Source organism: Eurytemora carolleeae, unplaced genomic scaffold, assembly GCF_000591075.1.
Source record: "Eurytemora carolleeae unplaced genomic scaffold, Eaff_2.0 scaffold835, whole genome shotgun sequence".
Lineage (NCBI taxonomy): Eukaryota > Metazoa > Arthropoda > Copepoda > Calanoida > Temoridae > Eurytemora > Eurytemora carolleeae.
The window spans coordinates 1-18,101 of NW_019396886.1; the positions used below are offsets into that span (position 1 = coordinate 1).

At 35.0% G+C, this 18,101-nt stretch overlaps 1 protein-coding gene across 3 annotated transcripts; it reads left to right on the forward strand.

Annotated features, from left to right (window-relative positions):
* Window positions 1-318: 318 nt before the first annotated feature.
* Window positions 319-17,965, forward strand: LOC111709770 (ubiquitin thioesterase trabid). 3 transcript variants are annotated; one of them, XM_023483671.1, is made up of 19 exons: window positions 319-423; window positions 1,648-1,802; window positions 2,616-2,709; window positions 4,255-4,385; window positions 5,682-6,051; window positions 6,885-6,995; window positions 7,432-7,524; window positions 7,724-7,852; window positions 9,719-9,812; window positions 10,845-10,925; window positions 12,539-12,619; window positions 13,498-13,574; window positions 14,421-14,522; window positions 14,984-15,169; window positions 15,620-15,799; window positions 15,901-15,965; window positions 16,613-16,707; window positions 17,176-17,442; window positions 17,738-17,965. In XM_023483671.1, the coding sequence occupies exons 2-18, from the start codon at window positions 1,742-1,744 to the stop codon at window positions 17,260-17,262; spliced, it is 2,037 nt and encodes a 678-aa protein (XP_023339439.1). In that variant the 5' UTR covers window positions 319-423; window positions 1,648-1,741; the 3' UTR covers window positions 17,263-17,442; window positions 17,738-17,965. The 3 variants fall into 3 exon arrangements, with proteins under 3 accessions (XP_023339439.1, XP_023339440.1, XP_023339441.1); XM_023483672.1 differs by having other exon boundaries at window positions 17,742-17,965; XM_023483673.1 differs by having other exon boundaries at window positions 17,774-17,965.
* The last annotated feature ends 136 nt before the right edge of the window (window positions 17,966-18,101 follow it).

The following is an 18,101-nucleotide window of genomic DNA, read 5'->3' on the forward strand; positions in this document are numbered from 1 at the left end:
ATATTCATTATACAGAATACCTTGCATTCTTAGCCATGAGTGAACGCCATGTTGGATTAATAATCTTAATGTTTTTTTGTACATAAAGATCCTTCATACCTATCAACTATTTTACCAGTTTATCCTGATACTTACGTCGTACAGTATACACTGTACAGTACAAAGTACACTGTACAGTACAAAGTACACTGCACAGTACATTGTACACTCTACACTGTACCCAGCCGGAAGTTTAAGAGAATATCGAATAAGAATAAGATATCGACAAAATCGACTTAACCCATTCATGAACCTCGGGTTTCGAAACCGAATTTCATGAAAATACCCTGTCTTAAATTTTGAGCTCAGAAGTAATTTATTTAGATCTATTCGGTGTACTCAATGCTTGAGTCCTAGGAAGAAGGTTTCCCCATCTCTCTCCAGGTAAATAAATATAATCTAAACCTAATGCGATAAAAAGCGCTTTTTATCGCTACTAATCTTACTTCTATCTGTTGCGTCTTTAAGGAGAAAATTGTTAAAGACGTCTCATACCGAAGAACGTAGCGTCCATACAAATTGAGAAAATTGCAACATACGACTTAGACCGTAAAAAATCAAGTTAATTTCAAACAAATCATTCAGATATTACAACCTATAGTCATCGATTATCTTTCGCCACATTTGTATATATTTGGTATTTCATACTAGTTTTCCCTCACCTTCCACGAATGGAGCAGGAAGAATTTTCCAATTATCGAGAGTAAAATTAAAACAAAGAAAATAAACCTTTTTATTGCATTATACATTTTCTCCGTATAACATAATAAGAGAAGGTGAATAATAGAAATTCAATAAAACATGCGGAGAGGGTGTTTTTATTAACTAACAAGTAGGGAGTGGGAGAGGATAAGTTATGGAATTCCTCCGAGGCTTTAGCTGCCACTTCGGTTATTTTTTGGACAGACCGTTGAATATATTCAAGTATTCTGGGTATAACTTGTACTATTAAACAATTTTACCATATTGAACATTAAATTGCCTTAATGCACCATAAACATCGGGTTATTATTATTTTATTTTTCAACCAATCCCAAATGAGATCCAACTGAATTTTTTCCTTATATGAGAGAATAAATTCAGGANGTGAATTGTTACTTTAAAAGCAGATTATCCTGTTATGTAAGTTTTCAACATTCTTCAATTAAACTATATCATTGCTTGTAAAGAGTGTGTGTTGTATTTTTAAAAGTAAGAAGATAAGTTCAGAAATCAATTTATGTAAAATACAAAAATCTTCAACGTGATAAATCAGTAGTGTTGAACAGTATTTTTTATTTAAAACCAGTTTCTGAGATATAAATTATGAAAGATGGATTTTTAATTAAAGTACGAAATCACGTGCATTGCATGTAACGACTTTTGCAGAGGTTCAACTAGAGATTTTGTAGCAGATCTTATGGACAAAGACATTAGAAGTGGCAAATTTTATGAATTAAGATGGACTTGATACTCTTTGTTACAGATTTTATGTGTCTTACATGATGGTTAAGTGGTATTTTGGGGTGAAATGGGTGTACATTCAACAATGGTCATCCAGAAGAGTCTATATGACCCTCTGGATAATTGCAATTATACTAAAATTCCAAATTTTTCTCATGTTTTCAGAAACTCTCCTGGTTCTCCCCGTAGTTCCCCTCTGCCCCCTTCCAGCTCCCCTGTCCCCCCTGCTACTATCTCAAATGTGAACCGTGCCAACGCGATGAGATCACTAGCTGACCAGCTGCAACCTCTTCATATATCAGTAACTCCAACCAATACAGGTATAGAGTAGTCTAGTCTGCTATATTTTTTTAACGAAATTAGGGTTTCACTGTTTTTTCCCTCCACGAACGACGATTTAACGACCAGAGGACGCCTACGACTGTGTGCGTATTGAGAATCTATCATAATGAAAATCTAACGTTAGACATTTAGCGGCCAAACTATCGTCCCCCAAAGAACATTATTAGGATGCACCGGTCACTCCCTTTAATGAGTTGGATTCCTTGAAGTAGGACTCTTGGCTAAATGGGCTGTAAGCATAAATTCAAATTACCCTTCGTGCAAAGATGGCAATGCCCGATTTGCAACCGTACCGTTAAAGGCTTTATCATGGTAAAGTATGAATTAGATATCCATTTTTATAATATACAAAAACTGTTATTTTATATTTGGGTTTTCTACAAAAGTGACTTGCTCATTTCTACTGCAGTAAGGCATATTGGAATTATCTGAATTAAATACTTTTAACCTATAAAAACAACAATATCTTCCACATTTTTGATCAAATAAAGGTTTCAAGGGTACTGTTGAGAATCGGGCATTGATCTTTGCATGGAGGGCCACTTAAGAATTACGCTTACGCTTTAAGATAACGGCTAGTATGCTAAATGTAACTGATACTAACCCTTTAATGTAAGGTATGCTGATCTTCTCTAGAGAGCACAGAACTACTTTATTTAATTAGTTCTGACTGAAGGAGTGAATAAGGAATGAGTGATTATACAATTACAAACTCATTTACAACTTTTTTCCTTCACAATGTTTACTTTTACAATGGCTGAGACAACAGAAGTATTTTCAATTTTATTTAGGTAACAACTCTACGGCAGAGACGAGTTTAAGTCCCGCCCCCTCCTCCTCAGCGAAGTGGGCGTGTCTGGTTTGTACCTACGTTAACTGGCCAAGGTAACCATTTAGAACAAATTGGTTGATTTTTACAGTGATTAGGATCAGGATCAGGATCAGGACCAGGACCAGGACCAGGACCAGGACCAGGACCAGGACCAGGACCAGGACCAGGATCAGGATCAGGACCAAGACCAGGATCCGCTCTTGTTTTGCTCCATGGAGAGATTCGGATCAATCAAAATTTAAACCTAACCTTTATTTTAGAAACTATTAAAAAATTAAAAATAATGGAACACAAGAAATAGACTTTTCGTTTGTTTCTTTCTGAATCGATTAATCTTAAAGTTTATCTATTTAACTTAAGCTTTTCATGTTAAAAGTTCATTGCTCAAAGGGGTAACTATGGGGGGGGGGGCAAAAAAAGGGTTGGAAAAGTATTGGTAACCCCCAATCAAACTTTCAAATCCTTTTCTTAACACCTAAATTTGTTTTTGTACTGAAATGCAGTTATGTTGGTTAAATTTAAGTGGGAAGGGACTGGACCGTCACATCTGTTTTCACTTTTTTATCCCAATTGTAGCATTTCATATTTTAATTGTTTTATTTTAGGTGATTCAAGGATGTATTATATTTAATCTATTTTATTTTGATGATTTAAAGGGAGTGTTCGCGAAAAATGAAAAGGGGTATAGGCTTAATGCGATAAAAAGCGCTTTTTATCGCTACTAATCTTACTTCTATCTGTTGCGTCTTTAAGGAGAAAATTGTTAAAGACGTCTCATACCGAAGAACGCAGTGTCCATACAAATTGAGAAAATTGCAACATACGACTTAGACCGTAAAAAAATCCATTTAATTTCAAACAAATCATTCAGATATTACAACCTATAGTCATCGATTATCTTTCGCCACATTTGTATATAGTTGGTATTTCATACTAGTTTTGATTTTGTTTTTTAAAATAATATTTAGCTTACAACTTGTTTTCGAACATTCCTGGAAAATATGAAAATGTCGTCTTCATTACCAAAAATCCTCGAAAAAGGAATAAATGTAACTCTTAGATCATAACAATCAAAACATATTATGAAAAATCAACTATGTATACATGTGGCGAAAAATAATCGATGAGTATAGGTTGTAATATCTGAATGATTTGTTTGAAATTAAATTGATTTTTTTACGGTCTAAGTCGTTTGTTGCAATTTTCTCAATTTGTATGGACACTGCGTTCTTCGGTATGAGACGTCTTTAACAATTTTCACCTTACAGACGCAACAGATAGACGTAAGATTAGTAGCGATCAAAAGCGCTTTTTTATCGCATTAAGCCTATACCCCCTTTCATTTTTCGCTCCCTTTAAGAATATCGCGAAAGTGTGCAATTTGTATACCCCCCCCTCTCTATAAAAAAAACTTTATTGGATGGGGAGTATCGTTGAAAAGGAATGTTCAGAATACTAAAATTTATTTTCTATTAAAACATCGTCATAAAATTATTTAAACTACGGTTAGTTAGTTATTTTGTAATTTTAATTATTTAAATATAGTTACTTTAACTGTTAGGTTATTGAATTAGATATAATAATAGTATTTTTGTTAGAAGTCTACGCTGTGTCCTGTGCTCCACTGTAAAGGGGCAGAACGTCCCTGACCCCCTTGTATCCTTAGCTGGAGCCCCTGAGCAACGAATACCTGATCCAACCCCTGCCAGAGACTCACCTTCCCCTGAAGGTGAAAATAAATGATTAACTTCACTAGGGAGGAACCACTAACTATGGTGTATTTTTTTTAGATTTGTTGTGATTCCAGATTGGAAAAATATAAGTTTGATGATGAATTAAATGACAATTTTCGATAATTTGGGCACTTCCTAACAAAAAAAAATATTTTTCACCATTTTTAACATTAAACAATGAACGAACAGCTTTATCAGTGAAAAGCCTAAATAAAAATAAACCTCTTCGCTCATATATTTATTATATGTGTTAGATATAGCTGGCCAAACGGGAACCCTTAATTACCCCGGGGTTACGGCAACAGAGGCTAGAAAAATTTTATTTTGTTTTCAAAATTCTAAGTGTTTCTAAAATTCTACTGGCAACGTCGGGCACTTCAGCCAGTCATATACAAAATTTTACTTTAAGCAAAATGTGCTTGTTCTCCTATTGGAACATAATAAATCAAATAAAACCCTGGTGACCTATTGATTACAAAGAATCGAGTGAAATAATTTTTTTTTGAAAAGAAAACTATAAAGAATTACCGAAGCAAGCAATATTCTATTATTTATAATACTTTTTAGTGGTTTGGATCAGTTCATAACATTTCCTTTTGATTATAGGGTTATTTATCATTTGCAGAATATATTTGCAGGGGTATATAATATATATATATTTGGAACATTTTTANGATTGGACAACATTTTTCGTCCTTGCCTATACAAAACAAAATTGGTAAAAATAATTTTATAATATAAGAGAGAAAATATTTGTTGTAAACTACCGGTACTGCAGTATGTTATAGTATTTATTATGAATCCGCATAGTGCTGCCCTTGATGTCCAATTGAAACAATGTCCTGTTAGTAATCAGAAGAATACTTTTCATTAATTACAATACAATTTTTGTTATTTACAGGTTTATTACATGATTAAAGGCTATTTAAAAGCAAAGAAAGAAAGCATATCAATTATTTTGATTGATTTAAAATTCGGGGATTGTGATGGACCAAACCTCTGTAGAGTAAATAAAGTAGATTTTATTTCCACATTTTATTAAATTTTGATTGAATTATGATTAAATTTTTTCCCAAAGATTGCTTAAAGACAGATTTTTTGTCATTATTCTTAAAAAAAAAAAAAAGAGAGGATATGTCTGAAAATCAAAAAAGTATTATTGTTTACTGATAACTATGGTTTTACTTAATATAATATAGTAAATAAATAAATGAATAAATAAATAAATAAATAAATAAATAAATAAATAAATAAATAAATAAATATATATAATTTAATAATTAATATTTCAGGTGCGTCAATGCGTCGACTAGACGCCAGCTCCGCCATGCATAGTCTGGAAAACAGACGAAACTTAAGTAGGCAGAGTTCAGACAATAAAATAGACATTCTTAGTCAACAGGGTTTAGAAAACTCATCGGAACTAATCCGGCATAGTACAGATATAAAATCTGGCCTTGTCCGTCGTGCTTCCGAAAACAAACGAACCAACCAGGCTGACACCAACGATGCAGATAATCAGAGTTTAGACAACCGCCTGACCTCCCTAGCAGAGTCCAGAGATCGGTGGACCCCAGACCAATCAGGTTCAGGGTCTGGATCCGTGGCTGGGGCAGCAGGTTCTAATAATCTAGAATATGAGAAGAGACTTCGTCAGCTCAGGTAAATATACAATAAGAGACTGTAAGCGTAATTTCAAGTGACCCTCCATGCAAAGATGACAATGCCCAATTTCCAATTGTACCCTAAAAGCTTTGTCTGATCCAGTATGAATTAAATATTGATGGTTAATCTATGATATCCAAAAATTATTGTTTGCAATACTGGATTCTCTATAAAAGCGACTTCCACATTTCTTCTACAGGAAAAATATCGGAATTATTAGAATGAAATACTTTCAATCTTAGGAAAACGTCGATATCTATCACAGTATTAATCAGATAAAGTTTTCTAGTGTGCCATTGTGAATCAGCCATTGTCATCTTTGCATCGAAATTAGGCTTACAGTCCTTCTGAATATAATCTGTGATAAGGTTCTAACTTTTAAAAGAGGGGGCTTCACTAGGATTTGTTGTCAATTTATCTATAGGTTTGAAAGGGGACTGGCTTTTGATCTTAAAAAGGTTTGAAATGAAAGGGTTTACAAAGTTGTACATTTGTGAATTAAGATAGGGTTGAAAAGGTATACTGAGGAGTGAATGTATGAAATGTGATAGGTTTGAAAGGGAAAACTTAAGAATTTTGGAATGATGTAAGGTTTGAAGAGAGAAATCTAGTTAGTAACTTATTGATAAGGTTGAAAGGGGAGATGATTGATTTGTAAATCATATTCAAAAGTGTCACTAAGATTGGGAATATTTTAATAAAAGAGATATTTGATAGGGAATCAAAGTTAAGAATTAAGTTAAGAAAGAGATATTTAAAAGGAGAAGCTGGGTTGGAAAGGTAAGGTTGGTGAAAATGAAAACGAGGTTTGAATTTATGAATTTATTTAGGCGACGAATGCGTGAGACTGACTGGGCGTGGGTATCTGCGTGTATGGGCGTGGTTGAAGGCGATATCTGCCCTGTGGAGGCGTATCTTAACTCAGGCGGAGATCCAACCAGGTTAGTTGGAAAATGGAGACCATTTATTTTTGATTTCTTTCCTAAACTTCATGAAACCAGGAAATTCAGGATTCAGGAAATTTGTCCATGAATACGCCTCTGATTCAAACCCCTTATTCTCTTACACTGTCTACCATGTTCGCTTAAACAAACGTTTAATGTTATTTATTCCAATCTCGTTGTTTCAGTGATAGTAATTTCTTTTTTAAATCATGCTTTAACTCGCAAGGTATACAATCGTTAAATGTAATTCATTGTTGTGAAAGTAATTCATTTCATATTTGTAAAAATTTCATCTTCTAAAAAAGTGGATGGAAAGGCATTGTATAACTACGAAGGTGGAAAGGCAGTGCATAATTACTAGGATGGGAAAGGAATAGTAAACTAAGAGGGTGGGAAGGCTGTAATCTGAACTAGTGTATCCTGTAATGTTTAGGAAGTTAACCCAAGGTGAGGCTGGTATGCTGGGTAGACCTGGTATATTTGAACCTGGTCATACTTTGGTTCATTTAGCAATCAAATATCACAGGTTATAATCATTCAATATCTCAGCCCCCCCCCAACCCCCTTTTCAGCCCTTTGATTTCGTCCCCTTCTTGTGAAATAAGAATTTTCAAAGCACCCTGCATATAATTTAAGGATAAGGAAATATCCAGTAAATTCTCAATCCGCCCCCCCCCCTCACTAAACCTGATGTTGCGCCCCCTTAACCTAGTCTTGCTTGTTAGGGAGGATCTACTAGCAACACTACTCAGCCAGATGGAGGGGTTGAGTAACCCAGCTGTGAAACGAGTACCATCATATGTAGCTCCAGACCTAGCTGCCGCAATCAGGAGACAGTTAGCTCTCTCACTTAGGTTAGTAGAAAGCTATTTGTAGCCCCAGACCTAGCTTCCGCATCAGGAGACAGCTAGCTCTCTCACTTAGGTTAGTAGAAGGATATATGTAGCCCCAGACCTTGCTGCCGCAATCAGGAGACAGTTAGCTCTCTCACTTAGGTTAGTAGAAAGCTATTTGTAGCCCCAGACCTAGCTGCCGCATCAGGAGACAGCTAGCTCTCTCCCTTAGGTTAGTAGAAGGCTATATGTAGCTCCAGACCTAGCTGCCGCAATCAGGAGACAGTTAGCTCTCTCACTCAGGTTAGTAGAAGGATATAGGTACTAGGTAGCCCCAGATCTAGCTGCCGCAATCAGGAGACAGTTAGCTCTCTCACTAAGGTTAGTAGAAGGATATAGGTAGCTCCAGACCTAGCTGCCAGCAATCAGGAGACATCTAGCTCTCTCACTCAGGTTAGTAGACGGATATATGTAGCCCCAGATCTAGCTGCCGAAATCAGGAGACAGTTAGCTCTCTCACTAAGGTTAGTAGAAGGATATATGTAGCCCCAGACCTATCTGCTGCTATCAAAAGACAACTTGCGCTTTCACACAGGTTAGTAATAGGATATATGTAGCTCCAGACCTAACTGTAGCTATCACAAGACACCTAGCAACCTTACTCAGGTTAATAGAAGAATATATGTAGCTCCAGACCTAGCTGTATCAATCAGAAGACTGCTAGCTCTCTCATTTTATTGAGTAACCCCCTTCACCAGTTTTTACGTTTTTTGAAATTTTCCTTATCATAATCAAAGAGTTGTGAGGCCTTTTCTCTGTCACTCCTTAAAGAAATTGTAGACGTAATTTTAATTGAAACTTATTTATAAATGAACATGTGCGATTCAAAACGGTAAAAAGCTTTTTCTGATCAAGAATGAAAATTGAATAAGCTTTCCTTGTTTTTCTCTTTAAAAACAGATTATTATTAGATTTGGTTTCTCTAAATTGAGTTATGAATTTCTGCTGCAAAAACATGCTTGATCAATCAACGGGTTCGTCGGTACTGTTGTGAATCAGGCATGCCATGCTTTTAAATGGAGGGTCACTTAAAATTATAACGACATATGGAAGATAATATTTTTATCAGCTGCTAGATGAATGTTCAATTAAAAGAAATATTCAATCAATGTGTTGCTAACATGAACCTTTCTTAGAACTGTTAATTAGAGGAATTTTGTTTTCCTTGTTCTTTAAAAAAAAAACTTAGCTGTAGTTAGGGATGGAACGTTTTCACTTTTTTTGAAAACGATCGTTTCGGTTAAAAAACGACGAAGAAAAAAAATAACACGAAACGATCGTTTTTAAAAACAATATTTTTTTAGAAGCTGTCGTTTTTCGTTTTTATAAAGGGTCGTTTTTAAAAGCTATGGTTTTTGAAAACGACTTTTCTTTAAAGACCGTTAACTACGAATCTTTGTTAACGAAGACCTTTCGTCTTTTAAGGAGAAAATACATTTTTTAATTAGAAAATCCGAGGTCAGAAACATTCTGGTTATTTGCCTCGATAAAAAAATTAAGACTACATTCATAATCTAATCTTCGATCCTGAAAAAAATTGAAATTAATGGTAATAAAATTCAGATACATTAGTGAACAAATTTTCATTAACGATTGTTTTCAAAAAAGATAATTTTTATAAAAAAAGATTGTTTTTTAAAACGATTAACATCATTAATTGCAGTGCATCAACTAGTATGCAACTGTCCAACTGATTTCGCAAGCCGTAGCTAGGTGAATTGCATAATCTTTAGATTTCATCTTGCATTCTTCTCCTTTATAGGTTTAAAAAATAAAACTTGTTTTTATGAACGTCATTTATAAAACTAATTTTATATTTGTGTTCAGGCATCGTAAAGGTGGTTTTCCCTGTTTTTATCTGTCCGACTGCGCCACCTATACACTTCCACCAGAACTAGAGGATCTGCCTCGCAATGTCCAGGTAATCTTAAAGGGACTGCTTTTGAAATTGAAAGTGAATTTCCATTGGCATTGGCCTAGTCAGTCACATGTGTGTCGCTTTTAAAGTGAAACCACGAAGGAACATTTTTATTATTAATGGAAATATCTGCCAAGTTTCTTGATCGGACAAAGATTTGGAGTACCGTTGTCAAATTTGCGTTCATCTATGCTTAGAACATTACCCTTGCTAAACTGAAACCATACACCGATACTATTTACCCTCATTTATTCATGCAATAATTTATTACATTAAACCTTTTCTACTATTAGTTTTAATATCAGTTGTATATATATTTCTTCATTGCTTTAGAGAAGGGGTTCAAAACTATTCTATACAAAAAGCTCTTTGCTCATGTATATATTTTTATATTTGTACACCATCTGTATAACTAGGATTTATATGCACACAGTTGTTGTACAACGAGGATATATTTTATGTGTACATGAGCAACTGTACAACGAGTTATATTACATATGTACATGAAAAGTGTACAATAAGGAAATATTTTATATGCACATGAGCAACTGTACCACGAGGCTATACGTACAGGAGCAACTGAACAACGAGTATATAATGATGTACAGGAGCAGCTGTACAACGAGTACATATATTATATTTGTAAGGGAACAACTGTACTAGTATAATTATATATTTACGGGAGTAGCTGTACAAAGAGTATATATTATATATGTACGAAAGCAACTGTACAACGAGTTTATATTATTTATGTACAGGAGAAATTGTAAAACAAGGATATATTATATTTGTACAGGAGCAACTGTGCAACGAGTATATATCTATCTTCTATATAATAAAACAAAACATTTGTATATATTTATGTTGCCTATAGCCGGCCAAACGGCTGGACCGATTGGGCTGAAATTTTTTGTGGACACTCATGGGTGGCCAGGAGGTGTTAAAGGCTAAAAAATTTGAATTTTTTTCACGGGCAACGCCGGGCCCTTCAGCTAGTATATTAAATATGTTCATTGTACACTGTACACTGTATAGGAGCAACTGTACAACGAGCTGCTGGATAAGGATGCTAAAGCAGAATTGGAGAGTGAGCTTTGTATAAACTGGAGTGAAGAGGTGAGGAACAAATAACATTCAAGGTTTGCAAGTAACAACAATTTTATAATTCATAAATTTTTGCAATCTGACGTTTTAAACCTTTAATATTCCAAACTTTCACTCTTTGATCTATTAGAATTCATACTAGTTTCAAGTGTATGAAAGGATAAAGGAAAATATAGAATTAGATCCTTTGCAAAATGATAATTTTAAAGAAGTAAAAAAATGATACTTTGCTTTTTATCTACAAAACAATTTTTTGTGCCAAATGAGATAAAATATCTTTTAAAAGATTTAATTGATTTATCTATTATTAAAGAATAGGAAAGTGGTCATTGGGCATTGGGCATGGATTAGCATTATGCTACGTGACGTATGTGACACATGTATATATATATGTTCCTGCACCGGGTCGCTTACTTCCAGGGTTCATTGATATAACGTGTATGTATCTTAAACGATAAAAAAATTTCGTCGAAAATTTCGCATTTTTTCGCATTTCGGTTGCTCACGAGAAGGTGAAAATGTTCGCTTTATTCGCAAAATTTCGTTTTAATCTGTTACGCGAAAAAAGTTAAATTTTCGCGAAAAAAAAATGCGAAAAAGGCTTGGTTTTTGCGGATTATTTTCGCGAAATATCGTGAAAACAGTTTTCGCGAAATTTTGCATCGTTTCCGCAATTTTCATTTTCGCGAAAAAATGCGAAATCTCGCGAAAAGGTTGCGAAATGCAAATTCTTTTCGCGAACGTTTTCGTTCGCTGTAAATTCTAGCTGTGCCCTGAATGCGGGTTTCACGTCAGGTTCCTTTTCAGATCATTCTATTATTTCTTATCTGAAAATTTTTCATAAATGGAGCTGTCTGAGGCAAACAGCCTGTTATAAGTTACATCTTTTTAGAGCTGTCTGAGGCAAACAGCCTGTTATAAGTTACATCTTCTTAGAGCTGTCTGAGGCAAACAGCCTGTTATAAGTTACATCTTCTTAGAGCTGTCTGAGGCAAACAGCCTGTTTTAAGTTACATCTTCATAGAGCTGTCTGAGGCAAACAGCCTGTTATAAGTTATATCTTCTTAGAGCTGTCCGAGGCAAACAGCCTGTTTTAAGTTATATCTTCTTAGAGCTGTCCAAGCAAACAGCTTGTTATAAGTTGCATCTTCTTAGAGCTGTCTGAGGCAAACAGCCTGTTTTAGGTTACATCTTCTTCATAGAGCTGTCCGAGGCAAACAGCCTGTTTTAAGTTACATCCTCTTCATAGAGCTGTCCGAGGCAAACAGCCTGTTTTAAGTTACATCTTCTTCTTAGAGCTGTCCGAGGCAAACAGCCTGTTTTAAGTTACATCTTCTTCTTAGAGCTGTCCGAGGCAAACAGTCTGTTTTAAGTTACATCTTCTTCTTAGAGCTGTCCGAGGCAAACAGCCTGTTTTAAGTTACATCCTCTTCATAGAGCTGACCGAGGCAAACAGCCTGTTTTAAGTTACATCTTCTTCATAAAGCTGTCTGAGGCAAACAGCCTGTTTTAAGTTACATCTTCTTCCGAGAGCTTCACCTAGTTGACAATGGACACGTTTCTGGCTTCAGCATCTAGAAGCGTTGATATTTATCTCATTGAAAAATAATAATAAATATGTTTAGATAACTAATGTGTTGGGAAGCAGACTGTTCCCTTTATGGAACCGGTCTGCAGGAGACTGTTTGCTAGATGCTGCATTACAGGTTAATTATTATTTTTAATACGTCTCTGATAAATAAAAAAGTTCTGGTTAACAAATATTTCCCTTACGTTGAATTGAAGAGACTTTAAGCGTAATGTTTAAGTAACTCTTTGCAAAGATAGCAATACCCGACTCAATACAGTACCCTTCAAGGCTTTGTCTGATCAAGTATGTATAAGAGATCAGTGTTTCTGATAGCAATACCCGACTCAATACAGTACCCTTCAAGGCTTTGTCTGATTCAATACAGTACCCTTCAAGGCTTTGTCTGATTCAATACAGTACCCTTCAAGGCTTTGTCTGATCAAGTATGTATAAGAGATCAGTGTTTCTGATAGCAATACCCGATTCAATTCAGTACCCTTCAAGGCTTTGTCTGATCAAGTATGTATAAGAGATCAGTGTTTTTAATTTTGTAAATCGATTATTTTCAATTTTGGTTTTTCGCATTTATAATGCATGAAACTCAAAGGAATTATTAGAATAAATACTTGTTAAATCTAGAAAAACAACAATATTTTCTTTGCATTCAGATTCATTTGAGTTTACGCTTACACTCCCTAAAATAAAGGGTTTTCCAAAAACATGGGAATTAATTGTAGAATTTGTTATTTTCATTTCCAAGACCATAGTATTTACTGTCCATATTTATGTCAAGAGGAACCAGATTTAATGAATAGGAGAAGTAACTTCCTGCGCCGGGTTAAAGCTGAAGAGAAGCGGTTCAATTCAGTTCACGTAGTTTTAAATGTCCTATCTATTAAATCTGGTTCCAGCACAGAACTATTACAGAGTTTGTAGATTTATGAATTTTGATTCCTGCATTTCTACTTTTGGAGGAAGACGACAATTGGCTGCTACAAAACTTTAACTGTTCAGGCGACCTGGGGTGTTTTTGACAGGGATAATATGCTAAGAAGAGCATTGGCAGATAGTTTAACAGAAGCAGGACATGTGTACGTATTTTATTTTTGTTTGGTTTATTAAAATTTCAGGATTACAGATGAAGCGCATTTACCATAAAGTAGTAAAATAGTTTTTTTTATTTTTAAGAAAACTCTTACATGATAACTAAATAATTCATCTATGTTTGCGCGGTTCACAAAAAATGTTTTAAGGTTTTATTTGCTTAATGTGGGAAAATAAATGATTTTATTGGGAAAATAAATGTGTATTTTGGGGGGGTTTTTAGTATCTAAAAGAAGGGGGGGGGACAACTTGTCTTAGGATGCCCAATTTTAGATTTTTTCCTGAGAGTAAATAGCCCCCAACCCCCCTTATATAATTCTTGAAAATAAAGTAAAAGTTTAGATTTAAATTGAAAAAATAAATTTCTTTATAAAACTTAACCTTTTTCACCATGTAAATTAATTTTATTTAATCGATGCGTTGTAAAATATTAGGATTGAATTTGAACTAACTTTATCCCCGTTTTAATTCTCTTTTTTTAGATAAAATCTCTTTTGTTTACTTCAGTTTTCGTTTACATTTAATCCGGTTCGTTTACATTTAATCCGGTTCGTTTACATTAAATCCGGTTCGTTTACATTTAATCCGGTTCGTTACATTTAATCCGGTTCGTTTACATTTAATCCGGTTCATTTATATTTAATCCGGTTCATTTACATTTAATCCAGTTCGTTTACATTTAATCCTTTTCGTTTACATTTAATCCGGTTCGTTCACATTTAATCCGGTTCGTTTACTTTTAACTCGGTTCGTTTACAATTAATCCGGTTCGTTTACATTTAATCTGGTTCGTTTACTTTATTCGTTGATAAACATTTAATCCGTTTGTTTAGATTTAATCCCCGTTGGAAGGAGTGGGAGACTAGACAAGCTCAGGAACTCGGGTTCTCATTGGCTGACAGTCAGTGGGACTCGGACTGGGCAGACCTTCTCAGGTTGGTCGGGGTTTAACACACTTATGGTTACTCATTGCCAGGAAACGTCTTGCGGTTAAAGTGGTTAGCGTTAAAGTTGGTTTAAAAAAGTCTGCTTTTTCAAAGATTTAATTTACGTTTGAATGTAGATTGGAGGTTTTTATTTTCGGAAAATTCTATGCTTCCTCTTCCAAGAGATGGTATAGACAGATAGTGGCACGAGACCCATGAAACGATGGAATAGCGAGACTTCATTTAATCAATTTTATGTTCAGTTGATGAATATATAAATCAAATCAAATTAGAGTTTTGAGACAACATTTTCACCTCAAGATAAAGCAATTAAATTAACCGGTAGCTTTGAAATCAAGTTTTTAAGTGAAATGGATCTGTACAGTGTATAGTGTACACGCTAAACTATTGTTGGATTTATGTTTCAATTTCTTAATTTAATTTAATTAGTTAATTTGTTTTCTATTTAGTCTGGCTGGTCAGCCTGGAGCTAGTCTAGAGCAGACGCATATATTCTGCCTGGCACATGTACTGCGCCGACCTATAATTGTGTACGGGGTGAAGTACGTAAAGTCCTGGCGGGGTGAGAACCTCGGGTACGCAAAGTTTGAAGGAGTTTATTTACCTCTCCTGTGGGATCCAGGTTTCTGCTACAGGTAAACGGTAAACTGGGTTCTAACAGGGGTGTTTAATTTATTGAAAAATCGCTTTTTCCCTCTCCTTTTATGTTTGCGAGGAGCGGAATACTTTTTGTCAGGGTTTTATTCGCTGAATTTAAATTACTTTTGGGGTAGATTAATGAATATTTAGATACAAAGTATAAAAGGATAAAGAACTTACTTTTTGATTTCTAACTTTTCATTCATTTCCCCCAGATCAAAAAATTGTTTCCTCCTCTCTGGTAATTCTTAACAATGTTCACCTCTGGGTTTTAATTTCCTATACCCCCCCCCCCCCCTCTTTACCAGAGTTCTCCCAATACTAATCTGCACTGGGGACGACGACATTTTCTCTATGCTGCTAGGATATAAGATCATAAGATGCTATTCTATCCGACCTACTGCTGGTTTGATGAGCTATTAAATATTTTAAATGTAATAATTCAGGTCTCCGATTGCTCTGGGGTACACCAGGGGCCACTTCTGTGCGTTAGTTCCCCCTGAACCTGACCTTAGTTGTGGTGGGGCAGGGGGTGGAGCTGCACCCCTCACCCCTCCAACTGTTTGTGCATATCTACCCCTTGTCTCAAGGGAACAGGAGATGTTACCCCTTCATTTTACATCAAGGTATACTATACTTCACAGTCACACTGTACAATGTACGGTGTACAATACAGTTTACATTGTATTCTGTATTATAAAAATTTATTACGAGTTATTTTATTTAGGGGTGAGGTAGGGAGAGAGGAGGAAATATTGAAACAGTGGATGGATGTTGGTATAACAGAAGCAGGTTTGATAAAACTATTTTTACATTTTGATATGACAGTACAGGATATAAATTATGCGGTGAAAGTTTGATTAAGAAATCGCCATTTAAGGTTGTTTGTCGAAAAGCTTTAAGGTTGGTTGGTTGATTGGTTGGTTGATTGTTTGGTTGATTGATTGATAGGTGTGTGGGTTAATTGGATTAGTCGTTTATTTGAAATTTATTTGGGCTCTTAATAGTTTTTGGGGTGGTTTGATGGTTGGTGGTTTGTTGGTTGGTTGGTTGGTTGGTTGGTTGGTTGGTGGGTTGGTGGGTTGGTTGGTTGGTTGCTTGCTTGCTTGCTTGCTTGCTTGCTTGCTTGCTTGCTTGCTTGCTTGCTTGCTTGCTTGCTTGGTTGGTTGGTTGGTTGGTTGGTTGGTTGGTTGAGAGGTTGGTTGAGTGGTCGAGTGGCTGAGTGGTTGAGTGGTTGGTTGAATGTTTGAGTGGTTGAGTAATTGGTTGGGTGGTTCAGCGGTTGTTTGTTTGAGTGGTTGGTTGGTTAGTTGATTGATTTTCGGGTGTGTTGGTTGATGATTGATTGATTTGCTGATAGTTGGGTGGATTGATTAATGGTTGGTAAAGGTTAATTAGTTAAATTCAAATCTTGATTTCTAAAGTGTCAAATTATCCAGGAATAATGGTTGCTCAGCAGACGATAGCTCGACCCCCTCTACTTGTTGCTCAGATGACAGAGGAATGGTTGAACTATTATAGAAAAATTGCACAGGTTTAATCTTTACAATCCGGGGTATATATTTTAGCAGAATTTATCTTTTTCATGAAAAATTTGACGTGACTAAGTAATGTATCAACCCTTCTTATCATTTCTTATCATTTTTCCCCCCTAAAACTCATTCCAAAAAAGCTCAGCAAAAAAACCTAAAACTTCTGGGCAAACATGCCTAACAGGGGGGGGGGGGGGGGTTGATTTTCAAAGGGACCCCTTTGTTTTAACAACCTTTTAACTGATAAACTGTTATGAAACCATTTTACTATTCTTGGACACTTTTACATTTTTTATTTTGATAATAATAATAATAATAATAATTCAGGAGTAATGTCACAAACACAACCACTCAAAAATTCATTTGTTTTGAGAAAGGGAGAGGAGGGGGATTTTTTTATATTTTATTTTTAATTATTACCAGGTTTAGTATTTAAATTAAGGTTAGTCGTAACTGTTTTTATATTTTAGAGTACCTCCGCCCCGGTGGCTGGGCGGAGCCAGCTCTCCGCCAGGATAGAGCTGGAGTCATCGGAGGAGAGTACAGATGACGATTGATTTATTGTCCGCCGGTTAATAGACGATGATTAAAATATCGTCCACCGGAGAACTGTCCAATCATCTAGGATCACTAGTCAAGCCATTGTGTCGAGATTCAAATGTTATTTGTATCAATTTGTAATTTAGTATCATGTGTACCATCATCTATATTCAACCTGAAAAGGAGTGACTGGCTAGGTATGGGAGTCCAAGTAAGAGTGCAGAAAGCGTTTTTGGGATCTATGATTTCTACATAAGACCGAAAATTCAATTTTTTTTTTTAAATCACAAGGAGGGATTAATCCGTGGACTTGCTCATAATTGTTTCGATTTTTTTTAAGTTATTCAATAACCCGGACGAAAAATGTTACAAAAATTTTATATCCTTCATCATGATTTTTTATTTTTGGTCTTTTTTAGCATTTATAGAACTTCAATCTTATTAAATCCAGATATTTTCTGTTTAATACCGCAGTTCAACTACCCTGTCAAGCCAGTCTCTCTCCCTTTAAATTTATTTGCTGAGTAGTACATCAATAGATGGATCATAGTATAGAACCTGATTAGAAGTAGAATATATAGAATGTTATATATATTTGAATAGATACTTAATAATAAGAAAGAAAAATTCAAAAGTTGATTAAAATGTCCTGGCGATACCTATTTCCTTTTATATATCTTTAAATTAAAGATCTTTCATCATTTCAAATTTAATTCTAAAAGTTTATTTAACTGAACAACTTTGAACTTCATCACTACAATGACCGCCAAATTTTCGTTGTAAACTATAGTTTACTAGCTAATATATTAGTAGGGTATATTTTAGAGTACTGCATACAGTACTGTACGGTTCTGTA

Coding starts and splice junctions, on each gene's coding strand:
- LOC111709770 (XM_023483671.1), top strand. CDS start 1,742: ATGAGATCACTAGCTGACCAGCTGCAACCTCTTCATATATCAGTAACT. Junction 4,386..5,681: donor AGACTCACCTTCCCCTGAAG/GTGAAAATAAAT, acceptor TTAATATTTCAG/GTGCGTCAATGCGTCGACTA. Junction 7,853..9,718: donor CAGTTAGCTCTCTCACTTAG/GTTAGTAGAAAG, acceptor ATTTGTGTTCAG/GCATCGTAAAGGTGGTTTTC.